Here is a 25,312-nt window from a genome sequence, read left to right on the forward strand (position 1 = left end):
GTACGTTTTAAATGAGTTTTTGTACAATAAAATCTTTATTTAATCAGCGTTCAAACCAGCTCAAATAAATTATGACATTTCTAGTTACATTCATTCAAAGTGCAAACTCCACTTTTCCAGAAACAGATCCTGTCAAGTTTGTACTGAGCTTCAAACCAAGTATCTGAGTTGGCACATTAAGAAAATAAAAAGATCTTCAATCATCTTAAGGTGATAAATGTCGATTGGCAAATCTGAGAGCCGTCTGTCAAAAGTCTAGCACCGTCTGACAAACGCCGACGCTTCGATATCAAAGGAAAGACCCACAATAAATACCAAGATGAACCTCTAGAAAAGAGCGCCCCCGCTGACATGTTTCCTTACTGCATCTGATTAACAGAGGGGCTTCCTGCTCTTTGGGAAGAACCGGTCCGGATGTGCTGCATGGACTGAAGTCTGCAGTGGAGAGTTCTTCCTCGTGAAGCTTCATCACCAGGAGTTTTCATCCTCCCAGTTCAAGTCGTCGCCGTCGCCCCAACCGTCAGTTTCATTCTAGGAGAAAGAAAGTCGGGAATGAATGAATGAATGGTTTATTTCAAGAAATCGGGAATAATACATGGAAAAAAACACATTGAATTACATCTAGATCACTGGAAAGGGAGCGGGAGGAAGCGAACTTATATAATCCCATCCCGGCTCGACCATTATTATCAATATCCGGTTCAGGACTTAATATCAAACATTTATACTCTACAATAACAAATTCAAGTTATAAAGGATCATTAATATCATTGATGTAATCAAATTTCAAAACATCCACAGACAAATCATTTATATTAATCAGTAACAATAATCTAAATATTCTTATTTAAAAAGATTGTATTCATCAAAGAATTACTGTAGTAATACAAAAAGTAACAAGTAAAAATCCTCTTCATTATTCAATGAGACACATGTCTGCTTGTGACCCGGAAACAGAAACCAACCCAGAAACCAACCCAGAAACCAACCTACGTCGTGTTACGGTTCACTGATGTGCTTTGTTTTTGGAAAAACAATATTTTTTTGCCTCATATTTGGTTCTAACCTGCAGGATTGTCTCACTCTGATCATCAGTGTTCCCCCCTGTGGTCTTTTAAAGGAGTCACACCATGAAAAACCAACTTTTCGAGCTCTTAAGTGTTTTCTACTGTTCATTCTTCACTATAAAGAACCCCACAGCGGTATTTTCATTCACACATTTCTGAGTAATCCTCTAAAAACTGCACTCTCAGTACCAGCCCCTCCCATACCCACGAAAACGGGCGGGTCCTCACGTGCTGATGTCACAGAGTGAGGGAGCAGTCTATTTCCTGGAGGAAAAGGCGAACGATGAATTGGAAGAACTGGTTTAAACGTGGATTATTGAGCAACAACAGAAAGGTAAATGGATCCACAAAGCAGAGAGGATTTCTGAGAGAGAGATTATGTCATCATTTCAGTAAATCCTGAAATGTTCATCTGTTGTTGTTGGATTCTTTGAGCAAATATCAAAGCAAAAAGGAACCCATCACCATTCTGTCACCCGAGCTGCTCTATGTGGGTCTACATCAATATTAAAAACAAAAATAATAAATCATTTCCCCTTATTATTCCTGGGTTACACACTGGCTCTAGGGGGACGACATGAAGTGGGCGGAACCCTCAGGGAGCAAAAGGCGGAGCCTCAGAGATCAAGTCGTTTTACTTCCAGGTATAAAAATGCTAACAAAAATAACGAATATTTAATAAATAATTCATTTTTTAATGTTCCAAAGGTAATATGATCATTTATATGGATGTAATTTGCTCTGAAAGACTTAAGGTGATGCTGTTTTTTTAAGGCAAAATAAAAAAAAAAAACTGTAATTTAACAAGAAATAGTTTCTGCAGAGCGGCAGGAGGTGGGCTGGACCATTGAAGTAAGCCTCTACTGATTTCCCATCATCCCACAAAAAAAAAAAAAAAAAAATGATGCAAATAATAAATAATATTAAATTTTAAGAAGAAAAAAAAAGTCACTCCTGAGTATAAGTTGCACCTCTGACAAAACTATAGAAAAACTGCGACTTAAACTCCAAAACAGAAACTCGTTTCTGGTGCATCTTCTAAGTGAGGAACTCTTCATTTCGACTTGATGTTTTATCATGAGCTATCTTCATTGGAAACAGATCAACACATATTTTTAGGAACATTAGAGCAAAATATTGAATGTTTTTAGGAACTTTCAAAGGAAGACTGTGGAGACTCACCTCGGGCAGGTCAGCCGCTGCAAACTTCGCCGTGAGCGTCCCAGCGGCGATGGAGGAGTCCTCCTGCAGAGGTTTAGTGTTTCCTGAGGAGTCCTTCACCTCCTCCAAGGACAGCAGAGCTGCAGAGCTCAGCTTGATGTCGGGCACCATGTCTGCAAACAGATCCATCTCCGGGTCCTGCTTGACGGCTTTCTTCACCTTGATGGTAAACTCCTCCCCCAGACCGACTCCGCCTTGGTTTTTGGTGGCTGCAGGTTTGAGTCCTGAGTTCTGAGCCGCCTCTTTGGTCCAGGCGTCATCGAAGGAGGAAGTCCTCCTGCTCTGGGTTGACGGGGCAGAGCCGAGTTTGAGGGGTTTGGAGGTTCTGGATCTCTGAGCTTCGGGCTTCACAGATGCAGAGAAGCTCTCTGTCGACTGTGAGGGATCGACCGATCCCAGAAATGAATCGGAGGACTTCCCCGTCTCCTTAAAGTCCTCCCATGGCTCCTCCTCTTTGTCTTCGTAAGCGATCACTCGGTTTACAGATTCGGCGTTTTGGGGCTCCTGGATGTGAATCTGGACCGACTGGCCGTCTTTACTTTGACCCTCCTCCTGGTCGCTCCAGTCGGGCCAGTCCTCCACGGAGCCGAGTCGTCCCTCCTGCTCCGGCCTGCAGGACCTGAAGTTCTGCCGATGGAAGCCGTTCAGAGCCGCGTGTCTGCCGCCGTCTGGAACACACAGGACGCAGATCGGGTCAGGTCTACGGCGCTGGTTCTGAAACACCGTTTATGGCGGAGGTCTCACCTGGAGGTGGAGCAGCCTGCAGCTCCACGTTTCCGGAGTTTTCTGCTTCCGACGGCCGCGGGAACAAATGCAGAGCTTTGGAGGGCTGAGCCATCTGGGGGTGCGAGTCCCCAACTATGTGGACTGGGGACGCTACGGGACGAAACGAGGTTACAGAGATTACCCAGAATGCTCCAGCTTCAAGGCCAATGAGGCAGTTTGTGTCTGCAGCAGTTAGATTATTGAATTGTTTTAAATGTTTGAAGAAGTTAAAGGAACTTAAATATTTATTGGAGGTTTTTCTGTAAGTTTGGATGCTGAACTAAAAGAGAGATTCTCGTTCCAGTTTTTTTCTCAAACAACCACTAATGCAACCATTAAGAATCAATCCCATAACTTCTGCAGGTATTTTCAATTTTATTTGAATAAACGTGCATCTTATTCCTCATATCATCTAATCTACAACATCATGAAAGTCTTCTGGACTACATCGACGAGTGAAGAAAGAATGTGATCTAGACTAGTGGTCCCTGAACCTTTATCAAAATTAAACAATATTTTCACGGACCGCTCTAGTTAGCATTTCTTAGCTTACAGTTTCTGAAAATGTATTTTCAAAATAAAATGCTACAACAAGAAATTTAGTTTTAAAAAAGTCTAAAGACGTGAGTTTTTTTTAAACAGATGATGAAGATTCAATGAAAAAAAGTTGTTGATATGAAAAAAAAACCCATAAAAAGAAGAAAGTGTCTATTCGCAGGTAATTTTCAAACCATGTGCAGCCAGTGCAAAACTATTTTCTAAAGATCCCGCCAGGAAGCTATGAGTAGCCCCGCCCCCATCCTTTTGCTGAAGAGCCTGACGAATGAAGGAGTGCCGGACAATCTGGAAAAGATTTCAATCATTCGCTAGTTTTGCAAGAAAATATGGACGTTCAAACTTTTACTACAGTCAAATGAGCCGCCGTTTGGATTTCCGTGGTCAAATCAGCCGTCAGTGGATCGTTTTCCTGCAAGTTTCATACAAAACTTACGGTAGCAAGTCTGTGCTCGCTGGAAAATCCTTAAGACTCAGCGGAGCTTCAGGAAATGTGATTATTGTTCTTCATGAATGCATCTTACTATTAAAGCAGATGATAATTATGTGAGATCGACTGCGTTACTGTTTTTCTATTTTTTAGAAATCCAATCACAAATTCTCTTGCAGCACGGATGTAAAATTGGTTAATTTTGGCTGTGAATGAATCCAAATAATCAATTTTAGTACGTTATAAATCCTTCACATACATACTTAGAACTTTAAAAGAAATTTCTCCTGGAATTAGAGCATTTTTACTGTATAGTTTTTAAGAAATCCACTTCTGAATTATCATAAAAGGTGCAACAAATGACTCCAGTTAACCGAGTTTGGCTGAGAATACATCGTGATTGTAAATTTACAACATCAACATTCCTTTACAGACCTACTTTGTACTTCAAGGAGTACTACTCCTGAAAATATCAAGCATTTTTACTGTATAGTTTGAGAAATACACATTTAAAATACCATAAAAATGTCTAATTTTTACGTCATTTAACAGAATTTGTGTGGGACTCGTTCCTAAGTTTGAATTTAGTAAATCCTTTACAGACGTATTTAGTACTTCAAAGAGTACTACCATCGAAGTATTTTTACTGTACAGTTTTGGAGAAAAGTACATCTGAAATACTATAAGAACGTCTCATTTCTAGGTCAGTTAGAATACTTTGGGTGGGACTCGTTCTTGATTCTTAATTTAGTACAAACTTCAAACGTGTGGCCAACATGAATCTACACGAGTTTTTGTGCACGTAAATGTGTGCACAATGTGCACGTTGGCCACACTTAAAACACGTGGCCAAGAAAAAAAAATCATCTTGGACGCACGTAAAATGTGTTGGAAATACAGCAGTACGTTTTGCAGCAGATTTTTCCTTAAGTTTTCGTGCTGCTCGCACATATTTACCTGCGAATAACATCAGCCTAAAAAGAAACATTACATGACAGTTTTCCCAGTTTTAACTCAATCCAGACTTTTTATCTTTCAGGACAAACAAATTGATCTTATTTTGTCTTTACATAAATCCTCATTCATTGGGAATTTTTTTCCAACATAAAAGAACATTTTCTGTGTTAAAGTTTCTGAATCTAATTCAGCTTTTCTATAGGAAAATGTTCAAATTTGACACAAACCATCAACTTTCTTTGACTGAATCTTCATTCTCTGTAAAATGTTTGAACTTTGTGATGAAGATTTTCCCTTGAGCGATAAAGTGGATGCTAACAACCGGAGGCTAGCTTCAGCTACGCCTGACTCTTAAGGTGGTATGGATAAATAAAGTAAAATAAAATGACGCAGCCGTCGTAAAACTCTTATTAAAGTTTATTATCTGCGTGTGTAAAACACTTGAGAGTCTGTTACTGCGAATTAGCCAAAACGACATGCTACATGAAAACAACTGATCCGTATGTGGAGGAAAACTCCCAGTTTGTCTGCAAACAGCAGCTTCATTGTTCTCTGAAGTGGAAAGATCTGCTTTGGCTTCCTCACAGACTCTTTACTCCCTGTAGAAACTTTACAAATATCTTTTGTTTATTTATTTATTTTTTTTTACTTTTAGCTAATAGCTTAGCAATCCAGGTAGCTGCTTTAAGTCATGTGACCAAAGCAGAATTCAGCAGTTTTCCAAAATAAAACTTCCTTCAGGATCAGAAAATAAACCGAAATAATCTAAATTAGCACATTTATTTTTTTTTCTGTCTGTGGCCCGGTACCAGGTGACCCACGGACCGGTACTGGTCAGGGTGTTTATGGACCTGCTTCAGACAAAAAGACTCTCTAGCCGTCTTCAGCGTCTCCGGACGTTCTTACTTTCAGGCGTGACTTCGGTCGACTTGGTGAATCCGGGCGTGGTGCGTTTGAAGACCTTGGTTCGTTCTCCACCCACCACCACCTGAGCTCCCAGCAAAGGCACCAACACCGCCAGACTCTGCAGCGTCATGGCAACCAGTGAATCGTTGGTGTCTCTCATCCCCAACAAAACCTGCAGCCGGAACGGAACAAAAGGTTAGAGAACCGTACGAGAACAGAGCTAAGAGAAGAACCAGAATGTCAGTTTACTGAACAGACATCCTGAGGTTTCTCTGCTTCCAACATTTAGATTAAAAAGTTTTTATTTGGACATTTTAGGTCCTTGTGGTGAAATTTAGTATATTTTAAAGCAAATTCTGAAGTACATTTATTATTAATTTACTATATGGAGCATTTTAATACTATATTCATCGTAAATTCCATGTTTTAATAACTGCTGCACATTTTATTAGTCATAATTTCTTTGTTTTTAATGCACTTTTCACCCATTAGTTATAAATTATCTTTTTTTACAGACCCACTCACTAAAAATTGCATTCTAACATGTTTTTGCGACATTTTTCTGATGATGGAGGACACGTGTAAAGAAAACTCAGCTGTTAACTCCATTTCTGAATATTTTTTTTGTCAAACTGTTGCGATTCAGTAGCAGAGGGAAAAATGCTTTTGGAAAAAGATTGTATTGTGATTCAGAAAATGTGCTGGATGGGCTACAAGCTCCCTGCTCAGGGCTCTCTGTGATGCAGAGGGGAAGTGGGGCGGGGTTGCTCACTCGAATACTTTCGCCCACATTTGATGAATTTGTACTGAACTCTTGTGGCTCTTAAGAAACTATGTCCAAAAAGATGACAGCTTTTGGATTTTGATAACAGAATCATAATTAAAAGGATGACTGGAAATGCTTTGAAAATATGATCGGAGAGACTTTAATGACTGAATACTCGACTGCATCTTATTTGTAAATTAACTTGATGCAAGTTCTTTGATTTTGATGAATGAGTAAGGCACTAACTGAAGACAGCGGCCTCAAAAGTTTTCAGAGTAGGAGGCCATCACTACCACGCCGAGTGCTGAAGCTCCTTTCATTGCAGTATTTAAAGACCCACTCCAATGAGAACTGGGATTTTGGTGATTTTAAAATGTTCTTGCAGGATTTTTCCTATAATTAAGGACATATACAAAATAATTTAAGATTAAAATGACATTTTTTTTGTTACACTAATGTTAGCATGGACTTGTGAGATGCTATAAGCTAGAGGGAGAGTGTAAATGAAGGGCTGATGGGAAATTAGCTCAGCTAACTTCCACACTAATTAGTTCCTGCTGCTCTGCAGAAACTATGTCTTAAAAAATCTTTTGAATTTTGGCTAAAAACGGCACAATCATAACTTAAATACCACTGGGAACAGTTTTACTATAGAAAAGAATAGAGAGGAAAGCATGAACTGAAGCGTCACCTGAGGTAAGATCTGGTTCCTCAGTTCCTCCTGGGAGAAGAACTGGGCGTAGATGTGGATGTGAGCCAGCAGCACGAAGCGGACGTGCTCCTCGTTGACTTTGTAGAGTTTGAGCAGCTGAGGAAGAACGTGTTTCCGGTAGAGAGGCGCCGACAGCAGGCAGTCTTCAGGGCTGCCTCCTCTGCAGGGATCTGTCCTCACAGAAACAACACATTCAGGTTTCCTCGTCCCGTTCAGAGATGAAGCTCCCTGAGCAGACACCGCCGTACCCATCTTAGGTCTGAGCAGATGAGGCAGGAAGCTCTTCACAGCCGTGGGTTCTGCAAACACCAGGGAGTTGAGGAGTTTGGGAGCGAGGCGAGTAGCGATGAGTTCTTCAGGAAGACTCTGGACCCGGTCCAGGAGGAACCTGAAGACGGAAAGACGCTGTTGGAGTCGAGGGTTGGAGCAGAAACGCAGTAAACAACAACAAAACAAGTCGTTTACTTGAAGAATTCATTTTTCTCCTCTTCTGACTTCACAGTGAGACTCTTCAGGAAGTTCATCACCTCCAGAAAGTCGTTCCTGTTTAACAGAATTAGCAGTCATTTAGAAAAACACTTCAAAAATTGATTTAAAGAAAATAGTATTACCACAAACAATTATTTTAATAGCCAACTAATCAACGATCATTTTTTCCAATTAGTCGACTAATTGGGTCATGTGAAAACTGGATGTAAAGCATACAACGTATCATTAGCCTTAAGCTAACAAAAACAAAGAAGGAAAGTGATAGTTTATTAAACATTTAATGAATCGTGCAGCCTCTGTCCTTCATTAGTTTATGGTGTTGAAAAAGATTAAATAAATGAGGTCGGCATCTGAAACAAGGAACTATTTTTCACTAAAGATAAAGTTTTGATCTCACCGACTCAAATACAACTAGAAAAGTCGTATTACCTGCAATGTGAATGCTTTGTGTTGAAAGTATTCACATTAATTGCTGAAGGGATTTGCTAAAAGACTGGAAATTTTCCAAAAGGGCTGTTAAAGAGCACCGCAGTTATCCTCAATTTCTGGAAAATTTGTAGTAAAATTGACTAAAAATCCCTAATACAAACCAAATTTGAAATATATGTAGTGTGTCGCTTAAATATGAGCTAAACTGCAAATTAGTCCAAAACTTTAACAGGTGCTAAAACTGCCCAAAATGTTAGCATGTTGCCAAAATATTACCTAAACTCTAAATTAGTCAAAAAACGTTAGCATGTTGCTAAAATATTAGCTAAACTCCAAATTAGCATTTAAAAAAGCCAGTAGCTAACAAATTAGCCAAAAAACGTTAGCATGTTGCTAAAATATTAGCTAAACTCCAAATTAGCATTTAAAAAAGCCAGTAGCTAACAAGTTAGCCAAAAAACGTTAGCATGTTGCTAAAATATTAGCTAAACTCATTTTTTTAAATTACTATCAAGATGAAAACATTTCCCATGAACATATTTAAAGATTTGTTGCTAATCTACTAAAAATCTTGAAATTTAAAGACTTTCTCATTCATTTCCTGTGGGGCATATTTTTCTCAATATTTCAAAAACGATAAAGTTTATGAATACCAAAAATACAAGCAGTAATGTCCTGAACAACATGAATGTTTTGATACCAAGATTGATGAAATTGTTGAAAGTGTGATTGAGTTTTAACGTGCAGATAAACGTCCGGGAAGGAACAAGAGAATCACTATAGTGGTTGATTAGCATCACTAAGAATTTACACCAAAAAGTGCATTTTTGGTGATAAACGCTCAAAACTTTGTCCAACTTTACTACACTCTGACTTTATATAATATAAAGTAAAAACTAATCGACTATTAAATTAGTAATTGACTATTTTAATTGTTGGTTAGTCGACTAATTGTGGCAGCCCTAAGAGAAAACCAAACAATCTGCCGACCGGAAGAACTCATGAGTCAGCAGCGAGCTGAGCGGGGGTCGAGCCGTGGGGTCAGAGTTCAGCGGGCCGGCCTGCAGAGTTCGGGTTAGACTCTCGGAGAGCTCCTGTGAAACTGAAAACATAAAACCGATCAAACACGACTCCGTCAGAGACGAGGGTCAGACGGAACGGCTGAAGTTACCGTAACCGTTCAGGAGAGGGACGAGCGCCTCCATCATCACGCCGAAGGAGTAGCAGTCGCGAGCGTGGGCGTGTCTGTCCGGGAGCATCTTGAAGCCCTCCGCCTGAAGGAGACGTGAGGTCAGAACTGAAGAGAGATGATGGTTCGGTGATAAATTCACTGACCTGCTCCTCGGGGGGAACGCAGCTGGCTTCTCGAGCATTTTCAACGCTTTGGAGAAACTGGGAAGATAAAGGAAACAGGAAAACAAACAATGTCAATTATAAGTCTTCTGGAGAGATGAAAACACAGGTGTGATGCCTCTTAACCTAATATTAATTTTACAGATCAGTGGAAGAGTTATAAGCCACATTGGAGGGTCCAAAACCCCTGGCTGTGGACCAGAACCGGTCCGTGGGACAGTTGGTACCGAGATGCAGAGAAGAGTTTGAACCGTCTCTGGTGGACATCCGCTCATGAGGCCTGCAGCTCCGTGGATGCTGTATTTTTGTTTTTCCAACCAGATCTGATTTGATGTCTCACTTTTAACGATCTTTCCAAATGATTTAAGGTGGTATTCATATTTTTCTTGTTATTGTGTAATTTTTCTTTAAATTTGTTTGATGGTAAATATATAAAACATTGACGGAATCAAACATTTTTCTCACCTCAGGAGTTGCTTCAGAGAATTTACAGACGGTCTCCATTCCTCCAAGTTTCCAGTGACCGTCTTCGCTGACAAACACAGAGGAAATGCAGACGTTGTTGTGGCTCGACTTCCCCTAAATCACAGAGACATCCACATGTGAGAAATGAAAGTAAACCACAACAACAACACCAGGTTATTTTTTCAGCTCCTCGCTCACCCTCTCGTGCAGAAAGACCAGCGCCTGCAGGAGGTCGAAGATGCCTGCGCAGATCTCCTCCGGAGAGAGGCTGTCGAGCAGCAGCTCCAGGGGCTGCACGTGCTCCGTAACCAGATGAATGGCGCCCGCCTGCACGGAGCAGGACAAGAAGCGCAGCAGACACGGATGCCTCAGCGTCTTCAGGTGCTGCAGGAAATGAAAACAGTTGTTAGTCTGAACTGGAATGAACTCCAGTCACTCTTAGTTTAGTCAAGGAATATTTTGGTTTACAAGATCACAATTTTAATCTGATTTGATTGATCAGTCAGATCTCCACCTAAAAAAATATATTTGGGGGGGAAATTAATTAACAGGAGGCTGCCATGGTGCAGTGGTAGAGCGGTCAACCTCTGATCAGAACGTCAAAGGTTCAATACCTCTTAACTTCAGCGTTTTCAGCTATTAGCTTTAGCGTTATCTGGTTCAGCGTTTTCAGCCATCAGCTTTAGCATTTTCAGCTATCAACGTAGAGATTTCAGCTAACTGCTTCAGCAATTTCAGGCTCAGCTGTCAGCTTCAGCGTTTTCAGCTATCAGCTTCAGCGTTTTCAGCCATCAGCTTCAGCGTTTTCAGCCATCAGCTTCAGCGTTTTCAGCCATCAGCTTCAGCGTTTCAGCCATCAGCTTCAGCGTTTCAGCCATCAGCTTCAGCGTTTCAGCCATCAGCTTCAGCGTTTCAGCCATCAGCTTCAGCGTTTTCAGCTATCAGGTTCAGCATTTTCACCTTCAGCAATTTCAGCTGTCAACTTCAGAGATTTCACAAATCAGCTTCGGCGATTTCAGCTATCAACCTCAGGGATTTCAGGCTCAGCTATCAATTTAATTATTTTCAGCTATCAGCTTCAGCGTTTTCAGCTGTCAGCCTCAGAGATTTCAGCTAACTGCTTCAGTGATTTCAGGCTCAGCTGTCAGCTTCAGCATTTCCAGCCATCAGCTTCAGCGTTTCAGCCATGAGCTTTAGCATTTTCAGCTATCAGGTTCAGCATTTTCACCTTCAGCAATTTCAGCTGTCAACTTCAGAGATTTCAGCCATCAGATTCAGCGTTTCAGCCATGAGCTTCAGCATTTTCAGGTATGAGCTTCAGCATTTTCAGCCATCAGCTTCAACAATATCAGCTATCATTTTAAGCATCTTTAGCAGTCACATTCAGCTTACAGCATTCACACTAACATTATCACAGATAATGCTATATATCTAGTTATTAAAATAGATATTTGCATTTCGGCATTTATGTACACAGATGACAACATGATGATTAGAATTTGAAAGCCTCCCTGCAGGGATTTGAACCCATAACCCATTAGTGCATCATGAGACTTCCTCCCATCACGCATTAGAACCATCAACTTCCTTCCTTTCTAGCTCATTTGGTGGTTCTTACATTTTTCAGCCCTAAACTAAATATGAATTGTGATGCGTTTACTGCCCCCAAAGAATCGTAAAATTCCCATTTCCGCTCTTCCAGTGATTTATACCCACAAACAAATACATCAACTATCATTTCCACCATGACAGAGCATTCGGAGACGCCTGACCTTGGCTGCTTTCTTGACTTTGTCCTCATTTCCCGCTCGGTGGACAAAGACGGTCGCGGGCTTCCCGTCCTGGAGAACCGCGGAGTACGTGGTGAGTCCCGACGGCAGCGTGAGGAGCGGCTCCCCGAGCAGAGAGCAGCCCCGCGCCGCGCTGTTCTCCGCGCCCATGGCGGCGCTCCCTGGACCGGCTGGAGGTGCGTGAATCACCAAGGCTGTCTGCCACCGCACATGTAAACCCCCGCACCTGTTACAGGGGAGTGGACATACCTGAGCCCCCCCTCCGCTGGATGTTACCGCAGTGTTTGAAATTAGCTACTGCCGCTGGCTAACTTAGCGACGATGCTAACCAGCTGGGCATCGCTACACTCGTCCGCAGCGTCTCCGCCTGCAGAGCGGCATGCTAACACAGGAATGTCGATGTGTTTTTTTATATCAGTCTTTAAAAGGTATTTTCAAAACTACAGTAATGTATGTAACTGCTTACTAAAGCAGTGGCGCTAAGTTGGAGCAAAGCTGAGCTGGTGTAAACAGTCAGGAAAACTCTTCCGGTATGAGGCGATGCCACGTGGAAGGGGGGAGCGTTTCATTTTTTGCGCTCTTTATGATTAATATGTACAGTTTACTGGATTAAGAAAAACTAAATTAGTTAATTATATATCTAAATAGAAAGGAATTTGAGAAATTTGCAAATAATCGGTTAAGATATCTGTTAAGAATGAAAGACTCAAGTTCAACACCCCCATGTTTTGCAGGCAGATGGTTGAAGCTGAAGTGGCGTGAGATAACGCAGATGGCTGCCACATGGAGATGGGAAGGAAAACAGAAACTGACGGTTTTACAATCAAGTGAGAGTCTTGAGCAGCTGCTGGGAACGCTAAATGACCTTAAATGTTAATGAAAGGCATTAAAAAAGTGAAAAATCAATTATTAATTCAATAAATCCACCAGCAAACACCTGAGTTGACGTTTCTTTTAACCGAGTTCTCAGATGTTGAAAAAGTTTTTAAAAACCTTAAAAAATATTCAAAAAGACTTGCATTGTTCACTAGAGTAACAAAATACACATCTTGACCACCAGTATGAAGATCTGTGAAATAGACAAATAACATTTCTTTTCAAATACTAAAATAAAATAAATATTCCATAATTTAATTATTTTCCGTGAATGAAAAAAGTATGAGTTCATAAACTATTTCAATCCAATAAAATCTGGAAATAACCCATTTTACAATATCTTGTGTAAATGTAATCTGTTATGTCTTTTTTACATTATAGACATTCTCCTGTAACTTTTAATGACTACATAAATGAAACAAAGTCATAGCAAAATCTTTATTTTTTAAGGAATTGTCATATGTGCAAACACTAACAACACAGCTAAAACAATCGTCAACTAATGATAATGATAAAAAATGTTAATAGTAAAGTTTGCAAACATGTTTTAATTTCCTGTAAGCCAGATAGAAAGGAGTCAAAAGTCACATTAATTATGACTTGATTAGAAATACAGATTAATTAAACATTATTTTGTGATTCTCCTGCTCCTTTCTGTATGTTTCCACACGTAAAACTCAATCACACTTTCAACAATTTCATCAATCTTGGTATCAAAACGTTCAGCTGGTTCAGGACGTTACTGCTTTTGTTTTTGGTATTTTTAAACTTTATAGTTTTTGAAATATTGAGAAAAATATGCCCCATAGGAAATTAATGAAAAAGTCTTCGAATTTCAAAATTTTAAGCCAATTAGAAACAAGCTTTTAAATATATCCATGTTTTAATCTTTTATAGGAACATGCTAACATTTTTGTCTAATTTGTTATCTACTGGAGTCTTTCTTTTTTGGCAACAGGCTAACGTTTTTGACTAATTTAGTTTTCTGAGGACTTTTGATCTAATTCAGAGTTCATCTAAGCAACATGCTAGCTTTTTTGGCTAATTTGGCATCTACTGAGGTTTTTTGGGCTAATTTGAAGTTTAGCTCGTATTTAAGCAACACACTAAATATTTGTGCAAAATTGGCATGTATTAGGGATTTTTAAAGCAATTTTGCTACAAACTTTCAGAAATTTAGGTCAACTTCAGTGCTCTTTCATAGTTCTCTAATAAAAATTCCAGTCTTTCAGCAAATTTAATATTTTGCTAATAGCTTTTGCATTTTCAGCAAAAAGCTTCAGCATCCTCTTCTTTATTATTCAAAACAAATCAAAATTGTACATTTATGATGCACAGATTAACCCCTTCTTCTCTTTCTTTTGTAAATGTTTTCTCTGCAGGTGGTTCCCTTTGAAAGCTCATCGGGTTTCTGGATTTCCAGTGTCGTTCCAGAACCGTTTTGAACCTGAGCCGTCGTTTCACACTCCTTATAAACTTTGATCTCATGGCGTTTCTGCCTCATACTCGTCTCTGGGCTGGAAGAGGAAACTCATGCTTGCGGCAGGAATATGCAAACAGCTGATGTATAAAACACGACCTCAGTCATGAGATAAGGCTGACCTCCTCGCCACAGCACATTCAACAAATATAAAGTAGAGCACAGCAGTCTAACACAAACCACAACTAAAAAAATCGTTGTGCATGTTGAACAAAGTAGCTTCTCCGGTTCACCAGTTATTAAGGGGTTTCATTTCTCTTGTATGAAGTAATAATATAAAGTTATATTCATGGTTGATGATACTGATGTTTTAAGAGATAATTGCAGCTAAATATATGTCCTCTGCAATCTAGATGGTGAATGTGACAAAACTTTGTGTTTTGTTCTTTCTGTCTGCTTCTTTTCAAACATGTCTTGCATTGCTATTGTTTTTACAATTATATTTGTGTGAATGCTTTGTAAGCATTGAGTTTTTAGGCTAATTCTGAGTTAAGCTAGTATTTTAGGAACGTGTTAGCTTTTTTTTGGCTAATTTGGCACTGCAAATTATTCATGTTTGGTATCAAAAATGTTCATCAAGTTAAGGACATTAATGCTACTCATGTTTGTAAGGCTAATTTTGAGTTAGTATGTATTTTATCACCGTGCTAACGTTTTTAGCTAATTTAACATTTTTTGGGAGGGGCTAATTTAGATTTAGCTAGTATTTTGGCAATGTGCTAGCTTTTATGGCTAATCTGGCATATACTGATTTTTTTTAGGCTAATTCTGAGTTAAGCTAACTATTGCCATTTGCTATTTTAGCAAAGTTGCAATTTTCTGTCATGAAATTCTTCAAATTCTCTGTGCACATTCTGTAAATTATGTAAGTTTGGTATCAAAACGTTCATGACATTATTCAACAGTTAAAAAAATGTCTTCAGCATCTTCAGCGACTACATTCCGACCAAAACCTTCAGCTCGTTCAGGACATTCCTGCTTGTACTTTTGGTAATTGTAGATTTTACAATTTTTAAGATTTTATGCAATTTATGCGATTTTTTTTCACCCCATTGAAAATGAATAGGAAATGTTTCAAATGAATGCAAGTAAAAGCAGTCAGCATGCTGTGGACATTAATGCTTTTACTTTTCCCTACGCAGTTATTGAAATTTTACGCAAATTTTACAATTTTGTTTTGGGCAGAATTCTTCAAATATTTTTTGCACTTTCGCAAATTATTCGAGTTTGGTATCAAAATGTTCAGAAAGTTAAGGACATTAAACTCTACTGAGGTTTTTAAGGCTTTTTGAGTTTAGTAAATATTTTAACTCCGTGCTAATGTTTTTGGCTACTTTTGGCATCTATTGAGTTTTTTCTTTTTTTTTTTGGCTAATTTTGAGTTAGCTACTATTTTGGTAAAATGCTAGCTTTTTTTGGGTAATTTGTCATCTACTGAGATTTTTTTAGTCTAATTCTGTGTTGAGCTAGTATTTTAGCACCATGCTAACGTTTTTGGCTAATTTATTATCTACTGAGGGTTTTTTTGGCTATTCTTGAGTTTTAGCTAATATTTTAGCACCATGCTAACGTTTATGGCTAATTTGGCATCTAATGAGGCATTGTGGGCTACTATGGAGTTAAGCTAGTTTTTTAGTAATGTGCTAGCTTTTTTGGCTACTTTGGTATCTACCGTTTTTTGGGCTAGCTTTGAGTTAGCTAGTTTTTTGGTAACATGCTAGCTTTTTTTTTGCTAATTTGGCATGAACTGTTTTTTTTGTCTAATTTTGAGTTAAGCTAATATTTAGCAAAGCTTTAGCTTTTTTGGCTAATTTGGCATCTACTCAGGTTTTTTTGGGCTAATGCTAAGTTAAGCTAACTATTATTATTTGCTATTTTAGCAAAGTTGCAATTTTTTTCATGAAATTCTTCAAATTCTTTGTGCGCTTTCTGTAAATTATGTAAGTTTGGTATCAAAACGTTCAGCACTTTCATGAGATTATTCAGCAATAAAAATAAATTTCTTCAGCATTTTCAGGAACCTTATTCAGGTAAAAGCATTCACACTAGCATTATCGCAGGATCTTCTCTAGTTGATGTTGTTTTTATTATTATCTATAAGTTTGTTTTATATAGATATTGTAATCTTTACTTGTTTGAAACAAATTAAATATAAGCAAAAGTTAAAAAAAGATGCATGATAATTGCGAATCTTTGATTTTGTATTTTTAAGTCAGAACTTTGGTGTAAAGATTTGGTGAAATTTAATTAAAGCTTGATTTGCTTTTGTCTCTATATGTTGGTTTTTTATGAGACAAATATTTTGGTTAAAATACCCAAGACAAAAAAGAGAAAACACAAAAAAGTATAACTTGAAGTCAAAATAATGTGATTAATATATTTGGACGAGTTAAAATTTCTGCTGTTTTCAGCCATTGTGCAGTAAAGTTGACCTTTATTTATACGCCCCTCTGTCTCCTCCCCTTCACGTTACGTTTGCAGGTTTTCTTCCAGCTCACACGAACAGCCTTTCTTCTCAACCATGGACAGACCTTAGAAAAGAATAAGAAGCAAAAACAACGAACGCCTTTCTCAGAGGAAGTGACAGTTTGAGGAGAAGATTTCATCAGCGACGAACCAGCCAAGAAAACAACTTTTGAAGTGAGGTGTCAGAGCAGGTGTGGAAGACATGGAGGAACTTGGTAAGACAAAACCGTTTTTCTAAAAAAATTATTACAGCGAAGAGTTTTGCTCTATGAGGGAGTTTATAAAGTATCAGTTGTTAACTATTTTTAAATCTTATTTTAATGCTTCTCACATTTCTTAGAAATTGAAGCAGAAAAGTTGTCATTTTAAAAAAAAATAAGATTAATTATCCAATCTATTGATTCTTGTACATCAATTCCTACAAATATGAATTTAAAAATTGACTTTAAGTAACAATTTACTCAAAAAAGACAAACCAAAGTTCTTCGATGCACGTATTTTTGAGATTTAAAATGTTTCTTCAGAATTTGTTTCTTGCAACGTGATGGGAAGTTTCACTTCTGCAACATCTAAACCATCACTTCCTGAGGAAACTGACTGACATGAAGCAACCGCCCCCCCACAACCTTGAGCCTTTATGTTAACATGCAGAGACTGTACATCACAGGAAACTCTTGACCTCACAAGTCTGACATGTTCAGCTGAACTCCCACCCAGAGAAATGACGCTTTAACTGTGAATAGGATTGCAGTGAAAGTCGAGACGGAACCGGCGGTTGTTCGGTTGTGGTTAACATGAAGATTTGTTGTGATGCTGCATGCATGTGAGAATGTGTCTTACGACAGATTTGCTGTTGGCGGAGTTGGCCTTGAACGTGGCGAGTTCAAACAGCGTCCAAGACGACTCAAATAATGACAGAGCTGATCAGCATGCTACGGTATAACCAACAAAACCACAATTCAGTTGCTGTTAAACCTCTAAAGCATTTAGATTTTTCTAAGTTCTCCGTCAGATGACACAACAAACTTCACATTTGATCAAAAAGCCGATCACATGGTCTGATCATCCCCACAGGTTTCTGGTGAACCGCTTGTTGGATTTAATGGAAAAGAAAGAACGGCCTCCGCCAATGTGTACAGGTGAGAACATACACGTGGGCTCAGTTTGCACTGATTCACTTTGTGTTGTGTAACTAGAGCTGAAGAAACAGGAAGTGGTTAATAAATGGTCACATGGGATTTACAAGTATAATAAATCCAAGTTTTGGTGGATTATTAATGAGTTAGATTATTATGAGTTATTTAAGGTTTAAGCTGATTTATTCTAGAATAGTATTCCTGTATTTTTATTAATCATTATAAGAAGTTACTGTTTTAAAGTTTAAAAAATTGGTATTCTGATAGATTTTAGGGCTTTTTTTACATTTACTAAGATTTTTTGGGCCGTTTTGGAGTTTAGCTAATATTTCAGCTACATGCTAGCTGTTTTGGCTAATTTATACTTTTTTCAGTTTAGGATACTTTGAAGTTTAGCTATTTTTTCATCTACATGCCAGCTGTTTTGGATAATTGAGGCTTTTTAAAAGTTTTTTTAGGCTGTTTTAGAGTTTAGCTAATATTTCAGCTACATGCTAGCTAATTTGGCTAATTTAGGCTTTTCTTTTTACATTTTTTGGACTATTTTGGAGTAAGGCTTTCATTTACACGCTAGCTGTTTTGGCTAATTATACTTTTTTCGGTTTAGGATACTTTGAAGTTTAGCTATTTTTTCATGCTAGCTGTTTTGACTAATTTAGGTTTTTTAAGTTTTTTAGGCTGTTTCGGAGTCAGGCTAATATTTACACACTGGTTATTTAGGCTAACTTAGGGTTTTTTTCAGTTTAGGCAATTTTGAAGTTTAGCTATTTTTTCAGGTACATGCTTGCTGTTTTGGCTTTTTTTTTTTTTAGTTTTTAGGCTAATTTGGCATTTAGCTACTATTTTAGCAGGCTATCAACTTCAGTGTTTTCAACTATCAGCACTATCATCCTCAGTGGCCAAATTCAGCTTACAGCATCAGTATTGTAGGTAATGTTATATATCTAGTTCATAATTATGTTGACAAGTTAAAGTTTTAAAAACGTAGTTTTAGAGTGTTAATATAATATAATATAATAAATGTTTATCCTATTCGGCCTGCGACCTCAGGTGTGTTTTGGATTTTGGCCCCTTTGATTGATTGAGTTTGACACTCCTGCTATAAAACCTTAAACACAAATTAAAATATTTGTCTAAAAATGTTCTAACTAACACAGAAACAAAATCTTAAGAAAGTAAAAAGTCCCTTGTTTCAATAAAATGTATTATTTTAAATAATTTGATTAAGAACGTTTTTCAATGGCAAAATAATCCCATTTCATAATACATATCCGTCTCCACGATTAGAATCTTTTTCTTAAAATAAAAAGTCCTGGTAAGACCATTTTCTTTCATCCCACAGGCTGTAGAAAGTTTGGACATATTTAAGGGACACATAGATGCCAAATAAAATGTCTCAATTTTAGCCAAAGGAGCAAAAATAGCTAATAGGAGGTCCAAACTTTGACCTTTATTTCAAATGTTTTTTATGTATAAGTACAATTATAGTAATGTTTCAGTTCGACTTTTATTGAATCACTTTCTTTTCTAGAAATGTAAGATTAGACAATAATCTATGAACATTTTTAAGACAGAGCTGATTATTTAATGAGAGAATCCTACTTTCTTCACATGACTCTGTATGTTGGTCTATATCCTTGTATATTTCAAATTAGTTTGATTGTGCTGCTACTCTTAATTCCCTACAGGGATTAATAAAGTTGATCTGAATTAGAGATGAGAGGATTCTCTCTGAGTTTTTTGTGTTTTTTCACTGCAGCGATCTTCCAGCTCCTGTCCCGGCTGCACTGAACCCCGACTCTCCCACTCAGGAGCTGGAGTCGATTTTGGAGGATCTGCTGGGTCTGGCACAAGGGGTAAGGAAGTAAGAACATCATCCTCCCTTATGAGATGATTTGGTTAAACCAGAGGTCTGTAACCTGCAGCTGTGGAGCCAAATGTGGCTCTCTGACCGCTCTTTTGTGGCTCTCTAGTTGAAGAATCATTACATGCTTTTAATTTGGAAAAATAAAATATTTCTAGGACTATACACAGCATTTAGAATAACAAGACAGTCAGATAAGTCAAACTTTATTCAAATAATTTACAGTTTAGAATCCGGACTACATTACCCATAATGCTCCAACAATCCATCAACCAATTTGGGTTGTAGTTTACCAAAGTTGAACATTTTGACAGAACTTAGTGAGCCACAGAAAATTACATTTGAAGTCTGTGAGCACAAGCAGAATTCATACTTAAGGCGCACTGGAATTTAAGGTGGACTGTAATGTAAGGTGGACTGTTTATTATTGAAAAAAAATCAAGGATTTTAAATGTGCAATATGGTTCAAATATATATATATATATATATATATATATATATATATATATATTGCAGATCCCCGGGTTGAACAGCAGAGGGCAGCATTGCACTGATGTCAACACTGGAACAGAGAAAATGTGCAGTTTTGTATTCTGTGTTTTCATTTAGGATCCAGGACCTTCTGCAAACCCGCCTCCATTAACACAGAAGAAGTCGGTGAAAAAGGAAACAGCAGACGGTCAGAAGAAGAAAGAGGACGCCGGCGACTCGAAAGACTCAATAGATGAGCTGCTGGGGGGGCTGAGCTCTGACCTGGAGAAAATTGGGGTCCGCACCAACCCAAAGGGCCACTGCGCCGCCTGCCACAAATGCATTGTGGGAAAGGTATGCAGCTGCATCAGTTTGTGGTGTGAAAACGAGTCCAGAGCTCTTGTTCCCGCTTCCTCAGATGATCACAGCGCTGGGGGAGACGTGGCACCCCGAGCACTTCGTGTGTGCGGTCTGTGACACGGAGCTCAGCACCACCGGCTTCTTTGAGCGGGACGGGAAGCCCTACTGCCACAAGGACTACCACGAGAAGTTCTCACCCCGCTGTGCGTACTGCAAGGGCGCCATCACACAGGTGAGGCCGCCGCAGCCGCGGGAAAAGGAAAAATGTGAAGATTCTCACAAAAGAATCAAATTCCTGCCTCCAGCTTGTTATTTTAAATGTCTAAAAGCAAGCAATACTTATATTTTGTTGTAATACCAAATGATCTTTGCATGAATTATTGTACAAATGTATTCAATATTTCAAAAAGGCCTCTAAAGCAAAATCTATCGAAAATCTAACCTCAAAGTTCGATCTACATTCATAAATGGAAATCAAAATAAAAACGTGTCAATTTATTTAGCTTAAAACACACATTTTATTCATTCATTACTGTTTCTTAACTCTCCACTCTGAAACCATTTAGAACAATTCAATATTTTCCAGTAAATGACATCCTTTGAGTCTTCTTCTAGACATAGAAAGACAAAAAGTCATGAACTGTATTATTTTTTCTAAAATTTATTGATATTTTTGCTTTTTGAGAGACGGTCAATCTAAAATAAATTCCTGTTCCCTAATCATCTCCACGACAACATGTATTGGTATAATTAACTCTACAGAATGAGCCTCCAGTGACTAAAATTGATGCATTTTTATGTCAACAACTAATTGTTACCAAAATGAAGAATAACAGCTCTGAGTAATGAAGACGATGATTCAATGTGTCGCATCTCCTCATGTGGAAACTGACAAAGAAATCTGTCCCACACGGGCAGACGGATGGATCCGAGCACAGCTAGAAGTCCACAAAGCTAAATCAGGGTCAGGCAGGCAGGGGTCAAACACGGGCATGAGGGGCTCAGAGATCAACCAGAGGGGTCAGGGTCCGGGTGAGGGTCGGGGCAGGCGGCAGACGAAGCAGAAGATCAGGTCAGGATGAGAACGCTCAGTAATGCAGGCAGAACAGCACAAACAAGACTTCACACGCAGAGTTCAGTACTCAGAATAAATTTCACGTCTATTTATCTACACAACATCTGTTTGGAGCTAAATTGGAGCCAATATTATTTGAAACTCAAATAAAACAAATTGGCCAAAAAAAAGTAAAATGTCCAAAACTTTTGCTATTCTAAAATAAATTTTATTATTTTCAGCTCAAAATGTTCTGATTTTTGGTTTCAAAACTCAAAATTTCCATTTCAAAACTTTTTTTTTTCAGGTTTAAATATTTTATTCACTTTTAACTCTTTTTTTTTTTTTAATCTGATAATTCTTCATTCACCTCCTGCGCCCTGATTGGCTAGTGCGCTTACATTTTAAAGAACAGAGTTTTAGACGTGCGGTTTGTACGATAAAACTGTTTTTACACCCGTCTTGGGACAACTTCAGACGATGATACTACAGAAAAAAGACATTTTCTGACCGTAATTACCACAGTTCTCAGAGTCAATGAATACACCGGGACTGAAGTTCGATTTTGATTGGTCCTTCGTGTTAGCTCCGCCCCAACGTGCCACAACAGGGCTAAAAGTTTTAAAACTGAAATTTTCAGATTTGAAAATGAAAAAAAAGATTTGAATTGAAAATTTGAGTTTTGAAATCTAAAAAACAAAACATCTGAAGCTGAAACTCATTATTTTAGAACAGCAAAAAGTTTTAGACATTTTACTTTTTTCGGCCAATATTTTTTGTCAGTTTGAATTATTTGGGGGTTTCTGATAATATTGGCTCCAAAGTAGCTCCGTAGCTCCGTGGATGATTTTCTTGCCTTGCTCTCTCTGACCACGCCGAGGCTCTGCTCCAGCACTGACATCACGCTGCAGAGGATAATCAGAACCAACGCTTCTGTAATCCACTCTTTGAAGGTTTATTTCTGTCTTTCCTGACGTTTGAACACGTGTGATGAGACAATCCTTCCCAACTCCCAAAGGAAGCAAAACCAAGACGTAATATTTCTGGCTGCTTCGACAGAACATCCTGACAGCTCTTGACAAGACCTGGCACCCAGACCACTTCTTCTGCGCGCACTGTGGGGAACTGTTCGGTCCAGATGGTGAGAGGCTTCAGAGCGTTTTTCGGTCCCCGCACAGTTTGCTTTATTCTCCGTTTCCGTTAGGTTTCCTGGAGAAAGATGGGAGGCCGTACTGCAGTAAGCACTTCTACCACCTCTTCGCTCCCAAGTGCACCGGCTGTGGGGAGTCGGTGAGGGAGAACTACCTGACAGCGGCCAACGGCACCTGGCACTCGGAGTGCTTCGTGTGCGCGGTGAGCGCCTCCCATCAGACCACACACGCTCCTGCTGGGAACCAATGACAGAGATACCCACACATTGGCTTTATTTGCATTGTTGTGACCACAGGGCTGATTAAAACCATGTGCCTGATGAATATGTTGCGGCTGAAATGATGCATATAAATCAAAGAGGCCTTATTCTGCAGTGTGGGCGTCTTTTACATTCCCTTCAAAGCCACTTCTGCGTGCAGCAGCTGCTTAGAAACGCTCCGGCGAGCAGCTGCTCTTCTGTTTTCACCGTGCGGCGGGCAGCGCCATGAAACAGGCACGTAGAACAGAGGAAATGTGTTGTTTACTGTGTCAGCTGATGTGACGAGAAGATCCAAGATCAGTTTACAAGAGGGGGTCTAGAGGGCCCCCTGGTGGTGCGTTTCCACCTGTGACTAAACTGAATCAGGAAACGTGAACCATGCATAAAAACAGCAATGAATCTGGTTATTCCGATGCTGTTTCAAACTTTCATGACGTACGGGGGATGGCCCGTATGAGTTTTAGGTTCTACGGGTCCGTATAGAGCATATGTGTCAGAGTCAAGGCCCGGGGGCCGGATCCGGCCCTCCAGATCATTTTATGTTATTGTTAATAATGACCCGATGTTATCTTGAGCTCATTTCTAACTTGTATAATTTTGACAAAATATATTTTTATGGAGAGTAAAATACTGAAAGTTATTTAAAGTTTAAGTTGATTTATTCTGGAATAATAATCCTGCCTTTTTATTATTCATAAATATGTTAAAAAGTTACAGTTTTGAAGTTTTGAAAATTGGGATTCTGCTAGATTTTTGGACTATTTTGGCATTTACTAAGATTTTTAGGCTATTTTGGAGTTTAGCTAATATTTCAGCTACATGCTAGCTGTTTTGGCTAAGCAATTTTTTTTCCCAATTTTTAGGCTAATTTGGCATTTAGCTCATATTTTAGCTCGCTATCAGCTTCAGTGCCTAAGCAATGAGCTTCAGAGTTTTCAGCTGTCAGCACTAGGATCTTCAGTGGTAGTTTATATTTATGTTAAAAAGTAACGTTTTTAAAGTTTTAGAAATGTAGTCGTGTTCGATAAATGTTTATCACAAATCAACTTAAACCTTAAATAACTTTCAATATTTTACTCTCCATAAAAATATTTTTAGTCAAAATTCTAAAGTTAGAAATGAGTACAAGATAACATCGGGTCATTAATGACAATAAAATAAAATGATCTGGAGGCTCAGATAGAATTACTCAATCAGAACATGTTTTACCTGCAAACACGATCCACCTGTAACAGCGATTGAGGCGGAGTCTTATTCCCGTGATGTCTCATTGGCCAATACAACCTCTATGTACCTTCCTGAGCCACGTTTGAATCTTTGAACTGTCACAGTCTGCTTGACCTCAGACTCCACCCCTTTTCCTCCCCATCAGGACTGTCTGAAGCCCTTCACCGACGGCTGCTTCATGGAGCTGGACGGCCGGCCCCTCTGCTCGCTGCACTTCTACTCCAGGCAGGGCACCCTGTGCGGCGGCTGCGGCGAGCCCGTCATCGGCCGCTGCATCTCCGCGCTGGATCGCAAGTTTCACCCCGAGCACTTCGTGTGCGCCTTCTGCCTGCGGCAGCTCAGCCAGGGCATCTTCAGGGAGCAGAAGGGGAAGCCGTACTGCTCCGCTTGCTTTGGGAAACTGTTTGTGTGAGATCAGATGATCCTTCAGACAGTCTGAGCCGGAGATGAGAGTACTTGTGTTGAGGAGTTTCAGTGAGACGAGAATGCTGGATTTGGGTTTGTACAGAACAAAGTGTCCAAAACTGATTTAGGTCGTGATGCCGTTTACAATGAAAACGTCTGAACTAGGGCTGCCACGATTAGTCGACTAATCGACGACTAATCGACTAATTTAATAGTCGATTAGTCGTAACTTTATATTATATGGAGTCAGAGTGTAGTAAAGTTGAAAGTTATAATAACATTCTGCTAGATTTATGGACTAATTTGGCATTTATTAAGGTTTTTTGGGCTATTTTGGAGTTTAGCTAATATTTCAGGTACATGCTAGCTAGTTTGGCTAATTTACGATTTTTTTTTTCATTTTTTTAGGGATAATTTGTATCTTAGCTAATATTTCAGGTACATGCTAGCTAGTTTGGCTAAATTACGATTTTTTTGTTTTTTAGGCTAATTTGGAGTTTAGCTAATAATTCAGCTGCATGCTAGCTAGTTTGGCTATTTTAGGCTTTTTTTAAATTTTTTTAGGAGATTTTGGCATTAACTAATATTTAAGCTGAATATTAGCTTCAGCATTTTCAGCTATCAGCTTCAATGTTTTTATATATTAATTTCGGCATC

At 38.9% G+C, this 25,312-nt stretch overlaps 2 protein-coding genes across 4 annotated transcripts in view; one reads left to right on the forward strand and one right to left on the reverse strand.

Moving 5' to 3' along the window:
- Positions 1–12: 12 nt before the first annotated feature.
- Positions 13–25,312, reverse strand: part of scyl3 (SCY1-like, kinase-like 3) — a 113,424-nt gene continuing 88,124 nt past the window's right edge. For 2 of the 3 annotated variants that reach the window (XM_024278288.2, XM_036211420.1), the window contains exons 3-14: positions 10,314–10,499; positions 10,116–10,229; positions 9,633–9,689; positions 9,469–9,571; positions 9,288–9,399; positions 7,845–7,922; positions 7,628–7,767; positions 7,359–7,549; positions 5,902–6,073; positions 3,033–3,164; positions 2,250–2,956; positions 13–531 (exon numbers count right to left, since the gene is read on the reverse strand). In XM_024278288.2, coding sequence (XP_024134056.1) covers positions 469–531; positions 2,250–2,956; positions 3,033–3,164; positions 5,902–6,073; positions 7,359–7,549; positions 7,628–7,767; positions 7,845–7,922; positions 9,288–9,399; positions 9,469–9,571; positions 9,633–9,689; positions 10,116–10,154 — 1,794 coding nt within the window. In that variant the 5' untranslated portion in view covers positions 10,155–10,229; positions 10,314–10,499 and the 3' untranslated portion in view covers positions 13–468. Of the gene's footprint in view, positions 532–2,249; positions 2,957–3,032; positions 3,165–5,901; positions 6,074–7,358; positions 7,550–7,627; positions 7,768–7,844; positions 7,923–9,287; positions 9,400–9,468; positions 9,572–9,632; positions 9,690–10,115; positions 10,230–10,313; positions 10,500–11,887; positions 12,513–25,312 lie in introns of those variants that run through there. The other variant, XM_036211419.1, reaches the window with a different exon arrangement.
- Positions 12,532–24,933, forward strand: lpxn (leupaxin). Its single transcript, XM_024278291.2, has 11 exons — positions 12,532–12,732; positions 14,164–15,251; positions 16,743–16,942; positions 17,573–17,664; positions 17,802–17,866; positions 19,623–19,719; positions 20,337–20,552; positions 20,617–20,790; positions 22,672–22,753; positions 22,817–22,965; positions 24,396–24,933. Exons 3-11 carry the CDS (start codon positions 16,930–16,932, stop codon positions 24,660–24,662), a joined length of 1,155 nt encoding a protein of 384 aa, XP_024134059.1. The 5' UTR covers positions 12,532–12,732; positions 14,164–15,251; positions 16,743–16,929; the 3' UTR covers positions 24,663–24,933.

Source organism: Oryzias melastigma, linkage group LG4, assembly GCF_002922805.2.
Source record: "Oryzias melastigma strain HK-1 linkage group LG4, ASM292280v2, whole genome shotgun sequence".
NCBI lineage: Eukaryota > Metazoa > Chordata > Actinopteri > Beloniformes > Adrianichthyidae > Oryzias > Oryzias melastigma.

Coding starts and splice junctions, on each gene's coding strand:
- lpxn (XM_024278291.2), top strand. Junction 17,665..17,801: donor GAGCTGATCAGCATGCTACG/GTATAACCAACA, acceptor TCATCCCCACAG/GTTTCTGGTGAACCGCTTGT. Junction 20,553..20,616: donor ACAAATGCATTGTGGGAAAG/GTATGCAGCTGC, acceptor CCGCTTCCTCAG/ATGATCACAGCGCTGGGGGA.